The sequence below is a fragment of the Mustela nigripes genome, chromosome 14 (assembly GCF_022355385.1).
Source record: "Mustela nigripes isolate SB6536 chromosome 14, MUSNIG.SB6536, whole genome shotgun sequence".
Lineage (NCBI taxonomy): Eukaryota > Metazoa > Chordata > Mammalia > Carnivora > Mustelidae > Mustela > Mustela nigripes.
In genome coordinates, this window is record NC_081570.1 from 99933086 (window position 1) to 99951982 (window position 18897).

Consider the following 18897-nt stretch of genomic DNA (forward strand, 5'->3'; position numbering starts at 1 on the left):
GTGATAAAGCAGTGTTTCCTCTTTCAGGCTGAAGACTCTCATGTGACAGGAGCTCCAGGGGTAGTGCGGGTTCAGGAGCTAAGGGCCTTGGACGTTGGTATGTATGATGGCGACTCAAGGGATAGCCAGCGCCATCTGTTCCTCATTCAGGAGAGGCTGTTGGTCTGCATTTGTATAGGACTTCAGAGTTTTTAAGAGTTCTCTGCTGTTTCCCTGCCCATGTGACAGCTAACACCAGACACTGAGTGCGTTAAGAGACCTTCATGTGGCAAGTCCCCCTCAGTGTAGATGGCGGCAATCTGGTCTTAGCGAAGTAAACGGAAGACCCATGTGTTCTCACCTCCTATCAAGAGCCACGGATCCAGCACACGGAACGTGTTTTGTCCATCTCCTCACTCCACTACCCATCCTGCAATGAATTCTTTTCCCTCTAAGACAAAAGAGCAGCGGAGGACGGATCTAAGTAAAAATCCTTCACCTCCTGAGGTAGATGACTCAGAACAGTTTTCTGACCTAAGAGGAAAAAATAAAGCCAAACCACCTACCATTTAGGGTATATTTACATATTTACATGTGTATATCTGATAGAAAATTAGCAGTAAGAAACTGAGAATCAAAAACTATTTACAGTATGTAGTTGGAGACCAGAGCAGGGATAGGGTAGATACTAGTTCTGGTTAATAGTTGATATTTCTTCAAAAAAAACTCTTCCAGTGGAGGGTCACTTCAGATTAGAGTTCCAAAATGTCCTTGAAGATGACAGAATACTTGAACAGCAAATCAGATGGCTTTTGATTCCATTATTTAAATAACTTAGTCACTATACATTTGATCATCTTGAAGTACTGGTCAACTGGGGCTATAAGAAAAAAGATTTTCTGTTAGTAACTTGTAAAATGCAAACCAAGTTACCCTCCTATTCTACTGGGAGTAGACCTTTTATAATGAAGCCATCAAAGCCAAGGGCTCCACGGCGCAGAGATGAAGGGAGATGGGTCTTGAGCCCTCCTGGGACGGTAGCTGGAGGCCCACTGGAAGTAGCCCCTTCAGTGCGAGGCACTCACATTCAGTCCAGTTTCCTCAAACCGACCCAGTCTTGGAGCGTCATTGAGACCTCCGAAGAACAAAGCTGAGACCTTAAGGACTGTTATGTGAGCTGTCGCTCCTTCTGGGGGCTATCTGCTCCTGGCCACATGTGGCTCCTGGGGATGGTTTCCGCTCCTCCTCAACCTCTCTTCCTGATGAGTCATCTCTGCAGTGATGACAGGACAATCTGGGGTTGGCTCAGAAGAAACGAGTCCAGGCACAAAGCTGCAGCAAAGCCTGGACATGCCCCTTCACACCCTCCTGCCTGTTCTTGCCTCGTGCCTTCCCTACCGCCTATACTTCCTCGGTCAGGCCAGACCCACTGGGTGCAGCCCAGACCACACCAGGGCTCCCCAAATATCTGTGCCCCATTGGTGACCAGAGATCATAAAGAGTGAGTGCTGCGGTCACAGGGATTAGGAAAAAGGAAGAAGATTATGAGCTTTCCTATTAAGAATCTAACAGGTACCTGGGTGGCTCATCACTTAAGCGGCTGCCTTAGGCTCAGGTCACGGTCCTGGAGTCCCAGGATCAAGCCCCACGTCGTCGGGCTCCCTGCTCGGAGCCTGCTTCTCCCTCTCCCTCTCCCTCTGCCTCTCCCTTCTGCTTGTTCTCTCTCTCGAATAAATAAATAAGTAAATCTTAAAAATAAAACAAATTTTTTAAAAAGAATCTAATAGAATCCAAAAATGGGTGCTGTGAATTTTTGAGGGGCATGAAGTGAGAGGTGCTTCCCAAATGTGTCCCGGCAGGCAGAGCACTCCTCAGAGCAGGGGCAGGGCTGGGTGGCCGCACTCCTCACCCATGCCCACACGGGTTGCTCCTCCTGCCTCTCCAGCTCCCCTTCAGGCTGAGACACCCCCACAGACTACAGATCTTTTTTCCCAGAGAAACAGGGCTCTCGGCTCCCTTTTTAGCTTGGGTGACTCTGTGACCTGTCTTCCAGGCGTTCACACAAAAATAGAGATGACCAGCACTCCTGGAAATTGTCGACATTGAACTGTCTGGCTGAAAAGTGTGGTATGAGCCTGTTTTTCTCTCAGCACTCTGAAATGTGCTTGGCTGTCCTTGGATATATTCTAAGTGGGTCTAGCTCTTTCAGACACTGTCCTCACAGAAACGTGAAAATTTGGCCTTTGTTCCTGGCTATGCTTGTCCCCTCCCCCACTACTCTTCCAACTGCCCCCCCCCAACTCCGCCATATATGTAACTAATAATTGAGTTTAAGGAATTCCCACTGTGGCTATAGTGGCCTCTTTAAATGTAACAATTAGTATTAAGTAGGTTGTAAATATACAAAGTACAAAATCTGAACAGTAAACAAAAATACACCAAGAGCTATGAGTGAGCTCCCACACCCAGCTCCAGGCTACCCAGGTCTCTCCCCAGGATGTCACCCTCAGATGTCACTTTTACCTTCCAAGACTCATTATCCCAAAACAGTGCTTCTCTTGCTTGGCAGAGCTCTCCTGCTCAAGAGCCTACGATGGCTCCCTATTCTCATACTGCTCCAGCTTAATGCTCCCGGCTTCACTCTTTTGCCACCAACTCAGCTTGATGCTAAGCAGACCAGTCTCTCGGTCAAATAAACCACGAGGGTCTAGCTCCCCTCCATGTCTTTGCCCCTGCTGCCTCCCCGGCTGGAATGCCTTCTCCACTCCACCCTGCTCTGAAGATCTAGCTGGCATCCCACTCCCCTCAGAGCCTTCGTGATGATTCTGGCCTCTTCACCCACCTCGGGTGGCTGCCCAGCCCAGACCATCCCTATCACACATGCTGGCCCACTGCCCGGGGCCTCAGCCCATCTGTTTATGTACTCATCAGCTCTCTCCAGTGTGCCCACACGCTGCTCGAGGGGGGAGCCCTAACATACCCCTTCTCTGAACCCCACACAGTGGAGGCCTCCCTGGGCACATGATCTCAAGCCACCAGCGAACACAGAGCCTCACCTTGCTGGCACAGAGGGACCTCCGTGAAAGTGTGCTGAATGGAGAGAGCAGCCAGCGAGGGCATGAGCTCTGGGATACTCCGTCACCTCTCCCAGCGGCCCTGGCTCACAGCCTCCCCTGAACGACAGCGGCAGTCCTGTTCCGATGGCCACCTGTCCGCTGTCACCAGCAGGGTCCCAGCAGAGGCCGGCCCAGAATCTCGCCCTCCCCGGCAGTCATGCTCACTGCTGCCAACTGGTAATCCCCACCTCTGACCACAGACCCTTGTCCTCTCTCTCCCCCTTCCCTGCTGGCACACCTGTTCCTCACCTCACTGACCGCTGCTCACCCTCTCTCCAGCCCCCTCCGCATCGCCTCCTGGCCCATTGACCCCTCCTCACAGCCTTGATAGGAGCCTCCCAGAGCTGCCCCAGGCCTCCAGCCAGCCTCCCTGGTAACCTGGGTGTGTTTCACCCAGCAGCTGGGGAGAAAGGGACCTTCTGAGCCCATGGGCCCCGCCGCAGGCAGGTGCTCCCTGCTGCACAGCAGCCCTTCCTCATTCCCACTCCTACCGCTGACCCCGGGGGCATTCTCAAAAATCAGCAACTCACTCAATAAAGCCAAAGAAGACGTCTTGCCCACCCATCCTCCCCAGTCTCTCCTCACCGTTAATATGCAGCCGCTGCCCTGAGGGTCTCTAGCAAGGGCCAATCTGGCTCTCCGCCCTGACTCACGACCCAGCCCAGCTCCTCCACTCAGCCTGTCACCCAAGGACTTGTCTTTCTTGGTGACCTCAGACGCTCAGGCCATTGGTTACTAATGAAGGTGCACCCCAAGCTGGAGCTCCAGCCGCAGCCCCGGAAGCCACTTCAGCAATTGTGCACCAGACCTCGGGACCCGTGTAATGCGCCAGAAGCCCACACTCAGCGTGTCATAGCACAGACCCGGCTTCCCAACCCAGAGCCCCGCCTGGGCACCAAGCGTCAGAATCCCTGCCACTTCTGGCTTTTTTCCGGGATAATAATAATATTCACAATCATCCTAGCGTGGTAACATTGATTAAGCTCCCCTCCAAGCCAGTCACTCTTCTAAGCGTTGTATTTTTCTTAACGTGTTTGTGCATGCTGCTACTTCTATGTTATCACCCACACTACTATCCCTCTCCTCTTGTTACGGCCTTCTTCCACAGAAGACAACTGAGGCACAGAGGGTTGACGTGACTTGTTCAAGGCCCGGGAGAGATGAGCTGGCAGGGAACTCGCACCCCCGGCCCGGGCAGCCTGCCTGCTTAGCTGGAATGTTCGTCACTATGACGGCCACACCTCCTCCCGCAGCTGGCCCCCCATGGCAGCCCTGCCAGGGCGACCATGACTCGGCTTTCTCTGCTTGGCTGCACTCTTCCATTTGTCCAGCAGCCCGTGTCCCCATCTCCGGCCTCTTGTCTACTAACGCCCCCTAAGCTCTGTCTGACACATAGCTCTGCTCAGAAACCCTCAGTGGTTTCCCAGAAAAAAACGACACAGACCTCTTGGCAACTCTCTCAGTATCTTGGCTTGGCCCAGCCTGCCAGTCCAGCACTAGCTCCCTCTTCTCACCGACATTTGCTGTCCCAAAGAGGATGACTCGTCACTCCCTATCCTGCCTCACAGCCCTGAGTCCCTTTATTCTTCCCGCCACCCCCTAAAGCCCAGCTCCTGGGCTCCTGCCTCCCGACTGCCAAGGACCTGGCAGGGGACCGGGGTCCTTCTGGAGCCTCCATAGGGGAGTTTAGCCACATTGCTGCTGTTGACTGTGTGGATCCTAGCTTTGGCTTGTGATACAGGCCCAGGTCTGATCCTGGCTCCCAAAGTGAACCCAATCCTTGGTCCAGTTCTCCGGGGACAGGAGACGGAGGCTAACAGGATAACCCTCCGAGTCTGAAGACCCTGATTTGACCCAGCTCGATGACGTCTTAGCAATGGGCCCTGACTTCTCATAGTCACTGTCTCGGAGCAAGTAGTCACGATACCCCTGTGCAAAACCCACTGCGAGGGCGGGAGGAGGTGACACCCGGAAACTGCTGAGCCCAGCACGGATGTCACTTACTACCATTCAAGACAAGTGACAGATACACATGGTCCTCAAGGAAGAGGTGGCCCACATCAGGCCTGTTCTGGCTCTGCTGCATGATACCTAATTTACCCACTGCACAGTCTACGGGGTACTTACTCAGTTCTCTCTGTATCTCTGCCATATTTCAGAACACCTACAAATGAAGACATTTTCAACTCAGTTAAAGGACTGAAAAGCAAAGCTGAACGCTGCAGTTCCTGTGTGCCTGACGGAGACCTGATTCTGAAGCACTCTATATCAAAGCCCTGTTGAGCTGGTCTTCCCACCCTTCCAAATGCTGAAGCCAAACTAACTGCAGAGGGGGTCCAGGGACGTGTTCCAAGACGGCTCCTCACATGATAGGAAAATAAATGCAAACACTGCTAACAAAAATGGATATGTCTATGGCAGCCCATGCACAAAGCTAAAGACATAGGGCAGGCTCGGATGGTGTGGGTCAGCACTGCCCAGGAATATGTGAGCCACCCGGGTCATTTAACAATTTTAGCAGTCGTATTACAAAGTGAAAAGAACAGGGTGAAATTCATTTTCAAAATGTTCTAATTTTGAAATTAAGGTTGTTTAATTTTGACACTATAATTTTTTAAAAACATGTCATGAATATTATCATTTTAACGTGTAATCAAAATAAACATTACTAATGAGATATTTTGCAGCCCTTTCCAAATTTGTCTTAAAAAGTCGGTGTGCATTTTACATTTGCAGCATGTGTTTTTGGATTCCCATGTTTCCCAGGTTCAATGACTGGCTCATGGCTTACCATTTTGGACAGCGCCATTTTGGATGTTAAGATGTGGCTTCCATACACATACACATCAGTGTCCTCCCATAAAAGGCATCAGCCCTCATCCGGAGCCAGGCTGGTGGTCCAGCAGCCTAGTCCACAAGCCTGACTGAACTCGTCCCGGTGTCTGTCAACTACAACTCACCGCCATCCCCCTCAGAAGGCTCCATGCCAAATGCCTCAGCCTTTCCCAAGTTATGGCTTTAGGGTGGTGAAGCCAGCTGAAGTAAGGATATTTTTCAAGATAATTTTTTTTTCAGGTTATAAGGTGCTACGGGTACTGACCATGGGAGTAATTAATTTCTTCACCACTGGATGAACTTTTTAAAAAAGTTAAATCACCTGACTGCTTTGGAATTATATGGGCACTGAGTACACCTTCTGTTTTGGTTCAGGTATTCTGATGATAGATGCACAAGAACTCTGAGTGGATAATGATTTTGGTTTCTGGGAACCCATCTGTTATGGAGCTGATGAACAATGATACTGTTATTTGGGGATTAAAAATAATTCTTTACAAGAACATTTGAGCTCCCTAAATATTTTACTCATTGGTAATGAAACCTCAAAACTTTCTTCAGCTGATTTTTATATCTTATTTAGAGGAGAGTCGACTGACTCAAAATCTACCACCTAGGGATCCTTGTGGTATATGCAACCTTTAATATGGAAACAGTATCCCTGGGATATGACATGTTAGTGGCCAGGTACCAACAGTAGTTTAGCCACATTGCTGCTGTTGACTGTGTGGATCCTAGCTTTGGCTTGTGATAACAGGCCCAGGTCTGATCCTGGCTCCCAAAGTGAACCCAATCCTTGGTCCAGTTCTCCGGGGACAGGAGACGGAGGCTAACAGGATAACCTGTTAGGTTATCCTGGACAGCACTGGCGGACAGAACTTTCTGCGATGATGGAATTTTTCTCTGTCTGGTCCGTCCCACCACGGTAGCCGCTAGCTCTGTGTGGCTACCGAGCACTTTACATGTAGACAGTTCAAATGAGGAAAGAAATTTTATATTCAATTTAATGAATTGCTTTTATATTTAGACCACTCCACGTGGCCAGTGCCTACGGTACTGAGCAGCGCAGGTCTAGGGGAACATAAAATCTAAGCTGGTCCAAGACATGCATGTGAAATGACGTGGGACCCACATGCCATCACGTGGCTGAAAGGGGACTCTTCTGCATTCCCTGTGGGAGTAACAAATCAGCCTTGCCAAGAGCCCTTTTGAGAAAGCAGATGTGGAGAAGAACAGGATGGGGGAACAGCCCACCCGTTCTCCAGGGCACATGGGCTGCCTTCGGTGCTGGCCCACATGTCTAGGGGACCCAGGATGGCTCAGGAAGGCAGTGCAAGTAATACCAGGCCTTTAGGACCCACTCCAAGTCACCCAACCCCAACAACAGCTTCCTCCTCCCCGGGACCCCCTTCTGGGCTAGAAGAATGGAAAGTAAAACCCTGGCAGCCAAGAGCAAGGGGTCTTGTGCAAAATCTAGCTTGGAGACCAGAGATATAATACATGTTGACACAGACCACAAGCAGAAGGAGGCTGGGGAATATCCAGCGGGGTTCCCACATCTATAAAGCCTCCTAATGGTCTGAGGATTCCTTCCCCCCAAGACCATGCAAAATCTTGGCAAACCTGGCGGACCCAGCAACTTTGGATGCCAGAAGCCTTGGTTTCTTTCCAAATGCCTAAAATTTCAAACTTTGCTTTAGTCTCTAAACTATTGACTTTCTGGCCTTTGAAAAACCAATTCGAGGTTGAAGCGGATTTTTTTGAAAGAAAGTATACATACCTCTTTTGAAAAACCAAAAAAATTACTCCTGCTAGGGGTATGATTACTGCTGGTATAATTGCAAACCTGTTCCTTGAATGCTCTGTAAAAAAAATAAAAATAAAAATAAAGGAAGCTGATAAGAAAGAAGGAAATAGAATTAGCCAGACTGATCAAAATAGAGTCCAGGGGATTCTTCTTATTTGCAGATTCCATATCTACAATCCGCCTACTTGCTAAGATGTATGTGTCCTCCCCACGTCCATGCCATAGCATGTTCATGGTCCCTGGAGGACACATGCGGCAGGACGGCAAAAAACCCAATTGCTAGGTGGACATATCCCCACTGAGGCTGAACCAGGCAACACTCCACCTTCTTCAGTCCTCTCCTCTAAGGTAAGTAAGTGTCCTATTCCTGGTCTGTGTACGGCCACATTTTTCATACGTTCATGCTTTTTGTTGGCTAATTGTCTAAAACAGCTCGGAACACGGCGCCAAAGTGCTGTGTAGCATTCCTAAGTGGAAGAAGGCTGAGATATTCCTTTCAGAGAAAATATATGTTTTTGTTAGATATGCTTCATCTAGGCATTAAGTCATGGCGCTGTTGGCCAAGAGTCCAATGTTCATGAATCAACAACACATCTATAATAAGGTGTCTTTAAATAGAAACGCACACAAAACAAAGTTGTTTACTGATTTCTTGCCAAAAATGTTGACCAGAAGCTTGCAGGAACCTAACCCTGCATTTCCCAGAAGCAACATTCAGTATTCACTAATTGCGTATTCACAGTGACTTTATGACACACGACTACTGTAGATCAAGAGATCCAACAGTATTTATAAATAAACTTACCCCTATACGGTTGATACATAGCAAGCCCAGTGCTATTTATTAAAAGATGCAAACATTTCACTAGAAGTGTTGTTTCCAGCTAGCCCACACTGTCTGTGGAAGCTTAACTTAGCAACACGTGTCTGGTAGGGCACTGTGGGGGCAGTGCGTAACAAGGGCTCTGTAAAAACGTCCATCGTAAAGCAGCTACACAGTGTGCCCACAGTTTCACCGAACCATTATAAGAGTCGGAGCGTGCTGCAAACCTCTTGCTGCCTCGGTTTCCTCCAGGGGTGGCTAAATGGGAGTGATACGTACACCTGTCTCAGAGGGCAGCTGGGAGCATCAGTTGAGTTAAGATCCTTGAGAACAGCTATTACCTATCACCATCAACCTAATGAGAACATGCTCTTGGTATCGCTACTGACATCCTTTGACCCTGCAAGTCCATTTCTACAGAAACGATCAGTGATGTGCTCTTCCCCTCCCTCCAGAAAAGGCACAAAGATGTTTACCGCAGCTTTCCTGACAATATCAAAAAGGTAACACAGGGCGCGTGGGTGGCTCAATGGGTTAAGCCTCTGCCTTCGGCTCAGGTCATGATCCTAGGGTCTGGGATCCCAGAGTCCCATTGGGCTCTCTGCTCAGCAGGGAGCCTGCTTCCCCCTCTCTCTCTGCCTGCCTCTCTGCCTACTTGTGATCTCTCTCTGTCTAATAAATAATCCTAAAAAAAAAAAAAAAAAAAAGCTAAAACAACCTATGTGTCCTCAGCAGAAAGGCAGGACATATTTACAATGTGGACTCCATCCAGCTGCTAAAAATCCAAAGGCAGAATACTTAAGCATATGGCAAAACGATCCCAGGGCACTGCTAAGGGAAGGCTGGGGTCACTAACAGCAACCACTGAGGGTTAAGAGAGAAGGGAGAGGCTGGGGAGGGGAGAGAGAAAGTGAATGAATAAATGAGAATGAGAATGTGAATACACACCCTTTCCTCTTATTCAGAACACACTTGGGTTAGAACAAACAGAAAGTCACCCACCTGTTTGATCTGAGAGACCCCCAACCAGAAACTGCTAGTTACCTCCCTGTAATGCCCCCTATCTTTCCCCCGCTCTTTGGTGACAGAATTCAGATTTTCGGCTGGGCATGCTATCACTCCACTCACAGATTAGTTCCTCAGCCTTTCTTGCAACTGAGTTTGACCACGTGACTAAGTGCTGGGCACTGAGCTATAGGGAGGGCTGTGTGGATTTCTCCAAAGTCTCCCCTTTCTGGATCCTCCTGCCTGAACCAGTGGGCAAGGCGGGAGGAGCCAGGCTGCTGCTGGGTCTCTGACAACTTTATCGAGCGGCAATACGTCCAGGACTGCCTACTTTGGATATGTATGTATGTATGTACACACACACACACACACACCCCTAGTAGATAGATAGATAGATAGATATAGATAGATACAGATTCTAATGTGAAAAAAGCCATCTTCATTTTCAAGCCACCAATATTTTTAAGAGTATTATTTTTAAACCGCTGAGTCTAATGGTACTTGATCCAGTCCCTTCCAAAAACCTTTCTCCCACGGATGATGCCATATGCCACACCCACTCTGGGACAGCAGATATTCAGGGGAGATGACAAAACAGTAACACAAGTTCTTCAGTCTGTTCTTCCTCGGCGTCTGCTGCACAGACAGGTGCTCCCCCCGCTTCACGTGGCTCCTGATTGAGAGGTCACCTTGCTGGAGTTTTCTTCCTGCCTCCTGGGAGGTCCATCTCTGTCCCCTCTGTGGGACACTTGTCCTCTCAACAGCCTCGAAATGCTGGAGTCCCTGAGACTCAGTCCCAGTCCACTGCTCTGTCTTATCTGCTCACCTAGTCCCACGGCTTTAAATGCCGACTGTACACTGAATCTGCCCATACTTCCTTCTCCGGTGCTAATGACTCCCCAGCGACCTAGACTCAAATCAAAACGCCTTACCTGAGGTCTCCACTTGAAATCTAACAGGCATCTCGAACATGTCCCAAACCAACCTTCTCACGTCCTCCACACACCTGCTGCCTTGCTTTCCAGTCTCAGGAAACCATGACACTGTTCATCCAGTGGCTTGAGCCAGAAATCTGGGGGTCATCTGCACATTTCTTATTTGGGACCCTTCTCCCCTACTCAAACCATTAGGAATTCCTTGTGGCTGTATTTCCAACACGTACCCCAACCTGAACCACTGCTCCCAATCTGCTGCCTTTACAGCCTTCTGAGACACCATAACCTCTGGCTGAGACCCAGAGCTTCTAAATTAGGTGCACATACCCCAGGGAGTACACGAACTGACCGGCGAGGTGCAAAAATGCGAGACCCTCTGTTTACAATTTGCTACTTTTATCAGTCTTTACGTTTTTCCTATTTCGTTTAAGTTTTAAAATGGTACAAGTTAGGGCACCTGGGTGGCTCAGTCGATTACGCATCCAGCTCTTGGTTTTGGCTCAGGCCATCATCTCATGGGTCGTGAAATCGAGCCCCGCATCAGGCTCTGCACTCAGAGCAAAGTCTGCTTGAGATGTTCTCTCTCCTTCTCCCTTTGCCCCTCCCCAACTCACACATGTTTTCTCTCTAAAATAAATAAATACATCTTTAAAAATAAAATAAAACAGTACAAGTTAGATTCATCTATTGGTCCCCATACCCAACTCCCCATTTTCCTTTGGGAAGAGAACCCCTGTGTTTTAAGTCGGCGCTTGCCCGGCCAGCCGGCAGGTAAGGAAGACACTTCCCCGTCTCCCCCAGGGGCCGTGGCCATGAACTCAGTCTGGCCAAGCTGCTGGCCCTGGAAGTGATGCATGCCACACTGGGTGGCTCTTTAAAGGGAAGGACTGTGCTCTCTCCTTTCCCTCCCACTTGCTTCAAGGTAAGTAGAGAAGTGAGCCCCTGTTTGAGTCCAGAGAGCATCATTTTTAAGCCATACCCATTTTGGTATATGTTTCCAAAAGATAAGGATTATCTATAAAGCATAACCATGCCATTATCATAGCTAAAAAAAACGAAGGCCTTGATACAATCAAATATGCGGTCACCACTTAAATCTCTCCTATTTTTTCACTTTTTTTTGATTGTTTGTTTGAATCAGGTTCAAACAAGGTCCATACATTGCAATTAATTATAGGCTTCTTAAATCTCTTGACATTCTAAGCTCCCCCTCGCCTCTCTCTTTCTTCCCCTTATAATTTATTTATCAAAAAACCTGATCCCTGGTCCTACAGAACACCCCCATAGTCCATACTATCATTCCAATGGTACGGTTTTCTGGCAGCCAAGTCCTGTGCGTGAGTCAAAATCTATTCCTTAATTTGACTTATTTTAAGACATACAGAATCAGGATGATGTAATGGGGAAAATAAAAGGCTCCAGGATTCAAAGACCTAAATTCTAATTGTATCGCCACCACATAATTGAACTTGGGGAAGCCGCTCCAGCTAGTAGAACTTGTTTCCTCACTCTTAAAAGGTAAACATCTTCTTATAAGGTAAGTGACTCCTGTGGGGCAGTCTGGAATGGTGATAGTGGGCAGCCAACAAGATGATTATTGGGGAGGGCCTGCCAGAGGGCAGTAGGCTGGTCCATGTGAGTTACAATGTTTCACTGATAAAATAGGAAAAGTCTGGAATTAAAAAAAAAAAAATCAGCACTTAAAAAAGTAACACCTAGATTTTAACCACTATACCCACAAAAATTTATCTGTTCTGATGCATGCAACTCTACAGAAAGTATTCAAAAATCATATTGGGAAGAAAAGAGATCCTAGACAATTTATTGTCAAGAAGAACCATTACGATCATTAAATTTGGGCCCCAGATGCAGGGAAGAAAAACGTCCTCCAACACTAGCTTAGTGGGTCCCCAGTTATATATCTCCTATGTCAGGACTACTCTAGGATTTATTTATTTTTAAAGATTTTATTTATTTAGGGGTGCCTGGGTGGTCAGGTGGGTTAAAGCCTCTGTCTTCGGCTCAGGTCATGATCCCAGGGTCCTGGAATTGAGTCCAACATCGGGCTCTCTGCTCAGCAGGGAGCCTGCTTCCTCCTCTCTCTCTCTGCCTGCCCCTCTGCCTACTTGTGATCTCTGTCAAATAAACAAATAAAATCTTAAAGAAAAAAAAGATTTTATTTGTTTATTTGACAGAAAGAGAGCCCAAGTAGGCAGAGGGGCAGGCAGAGAAAGGGAGAAGCACATTCCTTGCTGAGCAGGGAGCCTGATGTGGGACTCAATCCCAGGACTCTTGGAATCATGACCTGAGATAAAGGTAGACCCTCAACCCACTGAGCCACCCAGATGCCTCAGCACTACTCCAGGATTTAAATGACCTGGAATTACCTAGCACTGTTTCTCAAACTTTCAAAGTCTATAATGCAATGTGAACTATTAGTTTGGAGGGTGATGTAAAAGAAAGATGGATCACCATTATTGTATAACCAAGAGAGTCTGTTTGCAAATTAACCACCTCTATCATCAAGAAGAGGGATGAGATCATGATGATCTTTTCTCAAGGTATCCATAGGAAAGGGCATCTTACTTGGACACTCAATTCCAAGGGTAAAGGTTAAGTGAAAACCTATGCAAGGGCAAAATGCTTGGGGCACAAGAAGCTTTTCAAGATTTCAACCATCTGGTTTATTCTGCAGGCAATACCTTCTTTCTTTTGTTGGTTATGGGCATCTCTCTCTCTCTCTCTCTCATACACACACACACACACACACACACACACACACCCCTAAGCCAAAAAAGCACACTGCTTTTGATTTTTGTTCCCACAATAAGGCAACTATCTGCTAGCATCAAATTGCATTTCCATACCTTGGATATTATGTAACACCCAGTAAGTGGAATTACTAAAGACATGTCTGCTCCATACAGAACAATTGTCGTGGACTTTGCAGCTGGCTTTCAAATCTTCTGGACAATTGTGTGACTTGCACAAAGGGTGCCGTCCTGACTGGCACCTCTGTGGGTCTGGTTTTTTTCTCTGCCTTTGGGGATCAAAACCATAGGTTAAGAACTGGAACTCATTTTGTACTTCATCTGGAAGTATTTGTTTGCTTTACCCAGGAGTTCACACGGCTTAGTCTGAAAATGATATAATGAACTTAATGCCTCCATGTCATTATTTGAAAATTTTTGGGGTGCCTGAGTGGCTCAGCTGGTTAAGTGTCTGACTTCGGATCGCAGCTTAGGTCTTGACCTCAGAGTTCAAGCCCCATGTTGGGCTCCACTCTGGGTATGGAACCTACTAAGAAAAGGAGAGAGGAAAGAAAATTTTCAAGAAGGACGTACATGGGCAACTCAGGGAGAAGGGCTCACTAATCAAATATAATTCAAGGTTTTTTTATATTCATGACATTGACTACCTGCTTTTTTCTGCTTCAGTTGCCTGTTCAGAAAAAATGGATTCACAGAATCACCCCATCACTGCCCAAGGGAACTCACAGAGTCCTCTTCACTATTTACAAGGATGATATTGTTCTGCATCATAGTGTTCACTATTTTCACCTCTTTTTTTATGTTCTAATGACCGACTTTCAAATTACCGATCCTTTTGTCTGTAAACTGGGAATATAATGTAAAAAAAAAAAAAAAAAACAAAAATACAAAACCTGCTAATAAAAATTGCAAATTACAAAGATACACCAGAGTTGAACAAAATAAAAGGGCCACAGCCAAGACAGATTGTCACCCCATCCAGGGAGCAACCGAGATAAGGTACCAAGTGCACATTCTTGCGGCACACAGCAGCCTTCAAGAACACGATGGTTATCAAGAACATTACTGAGTACTGCTGTGAACAGTTCCTGAGGAGCTCCAGAGCCCGATGGTCTGACTTCAAAACCAGGCTGTACCCCTCACTATCTGTGATCTGAGGCAACCACGCTGAACTCCCCGCGTCCAGGTTCCTCCCCATAAAATAAAGATAATGGCTGGTACCCAACTCCTGCATCTGGGGGAGGACTGACTTCATGAACTGATCAGAACAGTGCTTGGCCCAGCAGAGGCTGAGAAATGGCAGCTGCATGTCTATAATGCAAGGTCCATGGAAACCATTCTTCATCTTACATTTCAGACATGAAACACAGGTGAGCATCTCTGGTTTGAAACTCCCGAGCCACCTGGGGTCCCTGGATGCATCACCCCCCAAACCCTCCCGCCCCCATAGAGTATCTCTGCCATGACACAGTGGGTTGTTTACTCACCAGCTGGGACACAGGTTGCTAAGACAAGCAAGGATGTCTGTTTGGACAACGGACTGTTAACAGTACAGCGTATTTCCTGCGAGAGATCATTGTTCCTCTTAATCACCACTTCAGACATATTCGAGCCATTTTTACACAGTGCCGGAAAGCAGTTCCATGAATAGTTTAAAAGTTGTGTGAAACTGTAAGATTCTGGGATCCTGCAATTGACCGTAATGTCTTCAGCAGCCAAGGTGCAATTTAGTGTTGGAGACGGAAGAGGATCTGGAGAAAAGAAAGGTAATATTTAGTATAGGAAAGAGGAACATTTAGGCTCATCATCTATGAAGAGATGAAGAGCTCCCAGCTTCCTCATGAGCTAGAAAAGACAAACAGACCCCCTCCTTGAGCACTCAAGGGACAGAATTCCCTCTTCTTCTGGGTCAGATCTTCCTGCTCAAATTCAGAATATACACAGGCACTAAATCCCTTATCCTCCATGCAGGAAGACACAAGTTTCCACAGAATAGCAGCAAAGTCGGGTAGCTGCAAATCCTCGTCTGAGCTGACATGAGGATTTAACAGTTTTTATTTCTTTTCACTTACTTCCTTTTTATTTTTATTTATTTATTTATGTAAAGATTTTATTTCCTTATTTGACAGAGAGCTAGGGAAAGAGCACAAGTAGACAGAGCAGCAGGCAGAGGGGGAGGGAGAAGCAGGCTCTCTGTCGAGCAGGGAGCCCGATGCAGGGGCTCGATCCCAGGACCCTGGAATCATGACCTGAGCAGAAGGCAGATGTTCAACTGACTGAGCCACCCAGGTGCCCCTATTTATTTATTTATTTATTTATTTTTAAAGTAAGCTCTATACCCAGTGTGGGGCTTGAACTTGTGACCCTGAGATCAAGAGTTGCATGCTTTTCCAACTGAGCCAGCCAGGCGCTCCATATTTTTCTCACTTACTTCAAGTATTCACTACCCTGTTGTACTAAAAATGTTCTTGTATTTGAGTATAAGGTGGTACCCAAAACTAAATGGGGTGCTTCCTAACATATATAGAGGAAACAGTTCGTATTATTCTACAATCTAAAAATGTTTAATTCCAAAAGATATCTAACTTACAGTGTTTGCAAAGCATGCGTGGAGCCATGCCGTGAGCAGGTCCTGCTAATAGGCAGAGTGGGGGATGGCACCTGCCACAGACCTGTCAGTCTGGAGGCCTCAGGCCCAGTCTTTCTCTACAGGTGCCCCCGACTGGCTACAGCAGCCCAAACCTGCAAGGAAGGGTTAAGAACCATAACGCTAGTTTATCCCATTAGACGTCCGTGTATTTATTCGTTCATAGGCCTTCTTGCATCTCTACCTTGCCCCAACAACTCACCATAAGAAATTGGAGAAAACATGTATAAATATACGGACTCTCCAGAAAATGGTCATGGTAGCATTTGGATAATAAAATTTCAATGCTTTATGAACATCTATGGAAAAGCCAATTAGAGCAAAGTAACATTCATCAAGATGACAGAATACCATGCTGCTATTTAAAACGGTATTTTCTAAGGCAAAGGAATGCTTACAATCTAATTATTCATCTAAAATAATCTCAAAACGGGGGCACCTGGATAGCTCAGTTGTTAAGCATCTGCCTTCGGCTCAGGTCATGAACTCAGGGTCCTGGGATCGAGCCCCACGTCAGGCTCTCTGCTCAGCGTGGATCCTGCTTCTCCCTTTCCCTCAGCCAGCTGCTCTGCCTGCCTATGCTCTCTCTGTCAAATAAATAAGTAAAGTCTTTTTTAAAAAAAATCTAAAAATGGAAAATATTCAATTCCTCTTTCCCCTCATCTTCTCCAGACTTCTTTCATGCTCAGTTAAGTAACACACCCGGTTAGAGACCTGAGTCACCCATGACTTCCCCTTCTGCTTGGGACTTCTTCAGCTGTTGGATTTAATCTAGTTCACATAACTTGTTATGTGTTGCCTGACAGCAAGCAATGGACATCTTTCTCCAGATTAAATTGTAAGCCACAGACCAATAGCTTTTAAAAGAGTAAGAGCTGCTATCATTGACTCCAAGTTAGCCAGCCGGAGCCCTCCTCTCTAAGCCTCCTCCGGTCCTTCCTGCCTACCACATGCCCACAGCAGCCCCAGGAAGCACCTTCCTGAGGCCCCAAGTGTCTTTGTGTACTTAAGAACCAGAACTGATTGTTCTACACTCTGCACGTACCTATGCCTCCCTCTGTGACTAAGCTGGGCCTGAAACTGAGCTTTCTAGTTCCCTGGAAATGTTCCACAGAAGCATTTCTCAACTCTCAGTGGGCATGAGAAGTCACCAGATTCCTGGGCTCCCCCCCCCCCTAACCAAGGATGCTGATGTGGGTGCTCCGAGCGTTCTGTCCCAGATTCTCGTGTAGTGATCTGACTCAGCCAGCGTCTAGTGTTTTGTGAACTCAACAGTGGCACCTCATAAGCCCCCTTCAGCTGTATGTCTGTGGAAGGTAAGGACTCAACACGCCTCAGCTCTTACCAACGGTGCCTGACCCAACACAAGGCTCAGAAGTGGCTCCTCAGTGAGGAGAGTGGACACTGGACAGAGGGGAGGGATTCTCTCCACTGTCTCAAAGGTAAACTTCATTGGCTCCCCTCCGAAAAGGAAGGGTGAGGTGGCTAAGAGCCTGACTGCCTGACTGCCTGGGTTCATACTGCAGTGCTGCCAGGAAGAGCCACGTGCCCTTGGCCAAGGTACTGAATCTCTGTGGCTAGGTCTCCTCTCCTGCACAACAGGGAAACCAGCAGCACCTCCCCTTCACGATGGGGATGAGGATCACAAGAGGTGACATGGTAACAGCTGACATGGGGACTACCACACCCTGCCTGGCATGGTCACATCAGCTGTAACAGAGCGCACGGCGGGAAGGTGAGCACCCCCTCCACGGGCGTGCATTACACAACCAGGAGCTGGGTGGTGTGCGCTTCCGCTCCGGCTGGCTGTGTGACCTTGGCCCATGGCTCCTGTGGTAGCGGGAACATGTTCAAGAAACCAACCAGCCCAGGCCCCTTGTTCTACAGATGCAGAAAGAAGCCCTTGGTTAAATCGGTCTCATTTTCACCTATGAAATGGAACGTAATACTCTGAAAGATTGGAAAGGTCTACTGGAGTATGAAGAGAATTTGAAAGGGCCCACATGGGAGAGCTGGTGTAATTTTGTGTGTTGTTAGAGCGCATGGAACCATCCAAAAGCTCTTTCTGGTGGTCTCGCCACAGCATGGCCGCTGGAAGAGCCGGTCCCGCTCACAGGAAAGGATGCAAACCCTCCTCAGGTCTCCCACAGCTCAGATCTCTGCTGAGACTCCTCAGCTTCTCTCACTGCCCACCAGACTTCCCAAGGCCACAGCGAACAAGTAGGAGTTACATCTGGACCTCAAGCAGCATGAAACTGACAGGAAACATACCCCCTTCATCCTTAAGACAACTCGGTCCATTTACAATGCAGGAATCCAGTGCCCTGCTCTGTAAGATGGAGAACCGCTTCTACAGATCTGATGCTCTTTGTGTATTTCTCTTAACTTTAGTAAAAGGTCTCACCACTTCAGATCGTTTAAGGATCGAGTAGTTAATTCTACTTATATGACCATTACCGCCTTCAATGCAGCTAACAAGAGAAAGCACGAATAAACACTGGTGGTGGAAATTTGAAGGGGATTTTGAGGGAAGAAGGAAGCCAAATATGAACTTACACACAAGGAAGTGGATGGCCTGAATTGAGGGGGTGCCAGGAAATCCCCCTGCCGAAAATATCCTTTCTGAAAATCTCCCAATAGGTCTGGTGTCTCCGGAAGATCATCAAGTCACTTAGGTATTAACTAACATACCTTGAAGGAAGTAGGCCTTCCTCATTTCAAAAAAAAAAAAAAAAAAAAAAAAAAAGGTATGACCAATCATTTTGTCATTCAGGTGTGAAATCCTGAGTCATCTTGTCTTTTTATAACCCAAATCTAAGTTCGCTTGACTCTTTCTTAGAAGCATCTTCTCTTTCTTTCCTTTCCCAACATCTACCAGCAACACCTGTCTCCCTAGAAGATCACAGTCACTTCCAACCTGGTGTCCCCCTTCTCTAACCCACTGTCAATACCTACCATCTGATTAATCATCTGAAAATA

At 47.3% G+C, this 18897-nt stretch overlaps 1 protein-coding gene across 2 annotated transcripts in view; it reads right to left on the minus strand.

Annotated features, from left to right (window-relative positions):
- Positions 1 to 542: 542 nt before the first annotated feature.
- CD58 (CD58 molecule) overlaps positions 543 to 18897 on the minus strand; it is a 40733-nt gene continuing 22378 nt past the window's right edge. The window contains exons 3-6 of one of the 2 annotated variants that reach the window (XM_059375846.1): positions 14759 to 15022; positions 7711 to 7792; positions 5223 to 5259; positions 543 to 859 (exon numbers count right to left, since the gene is read on the minus strand). In XM_059375846.1, coding sequence (XP_059231829.1) covers positions 5223 to 5259; positions 7711 to 7792; positions 14759 to 15022 — 383 coding nt within the window. In that variant the 3' untranslated portion in view covers positions 543 to 859. The remainder of the gene's footprint in view (positions 860 to 5222; positions 5260 to 7710; positions 7793 to 14758; positions 15023 to 18897) is intronic. The other variant, XM_059375847.1, reaches the window with a different exon arrangement.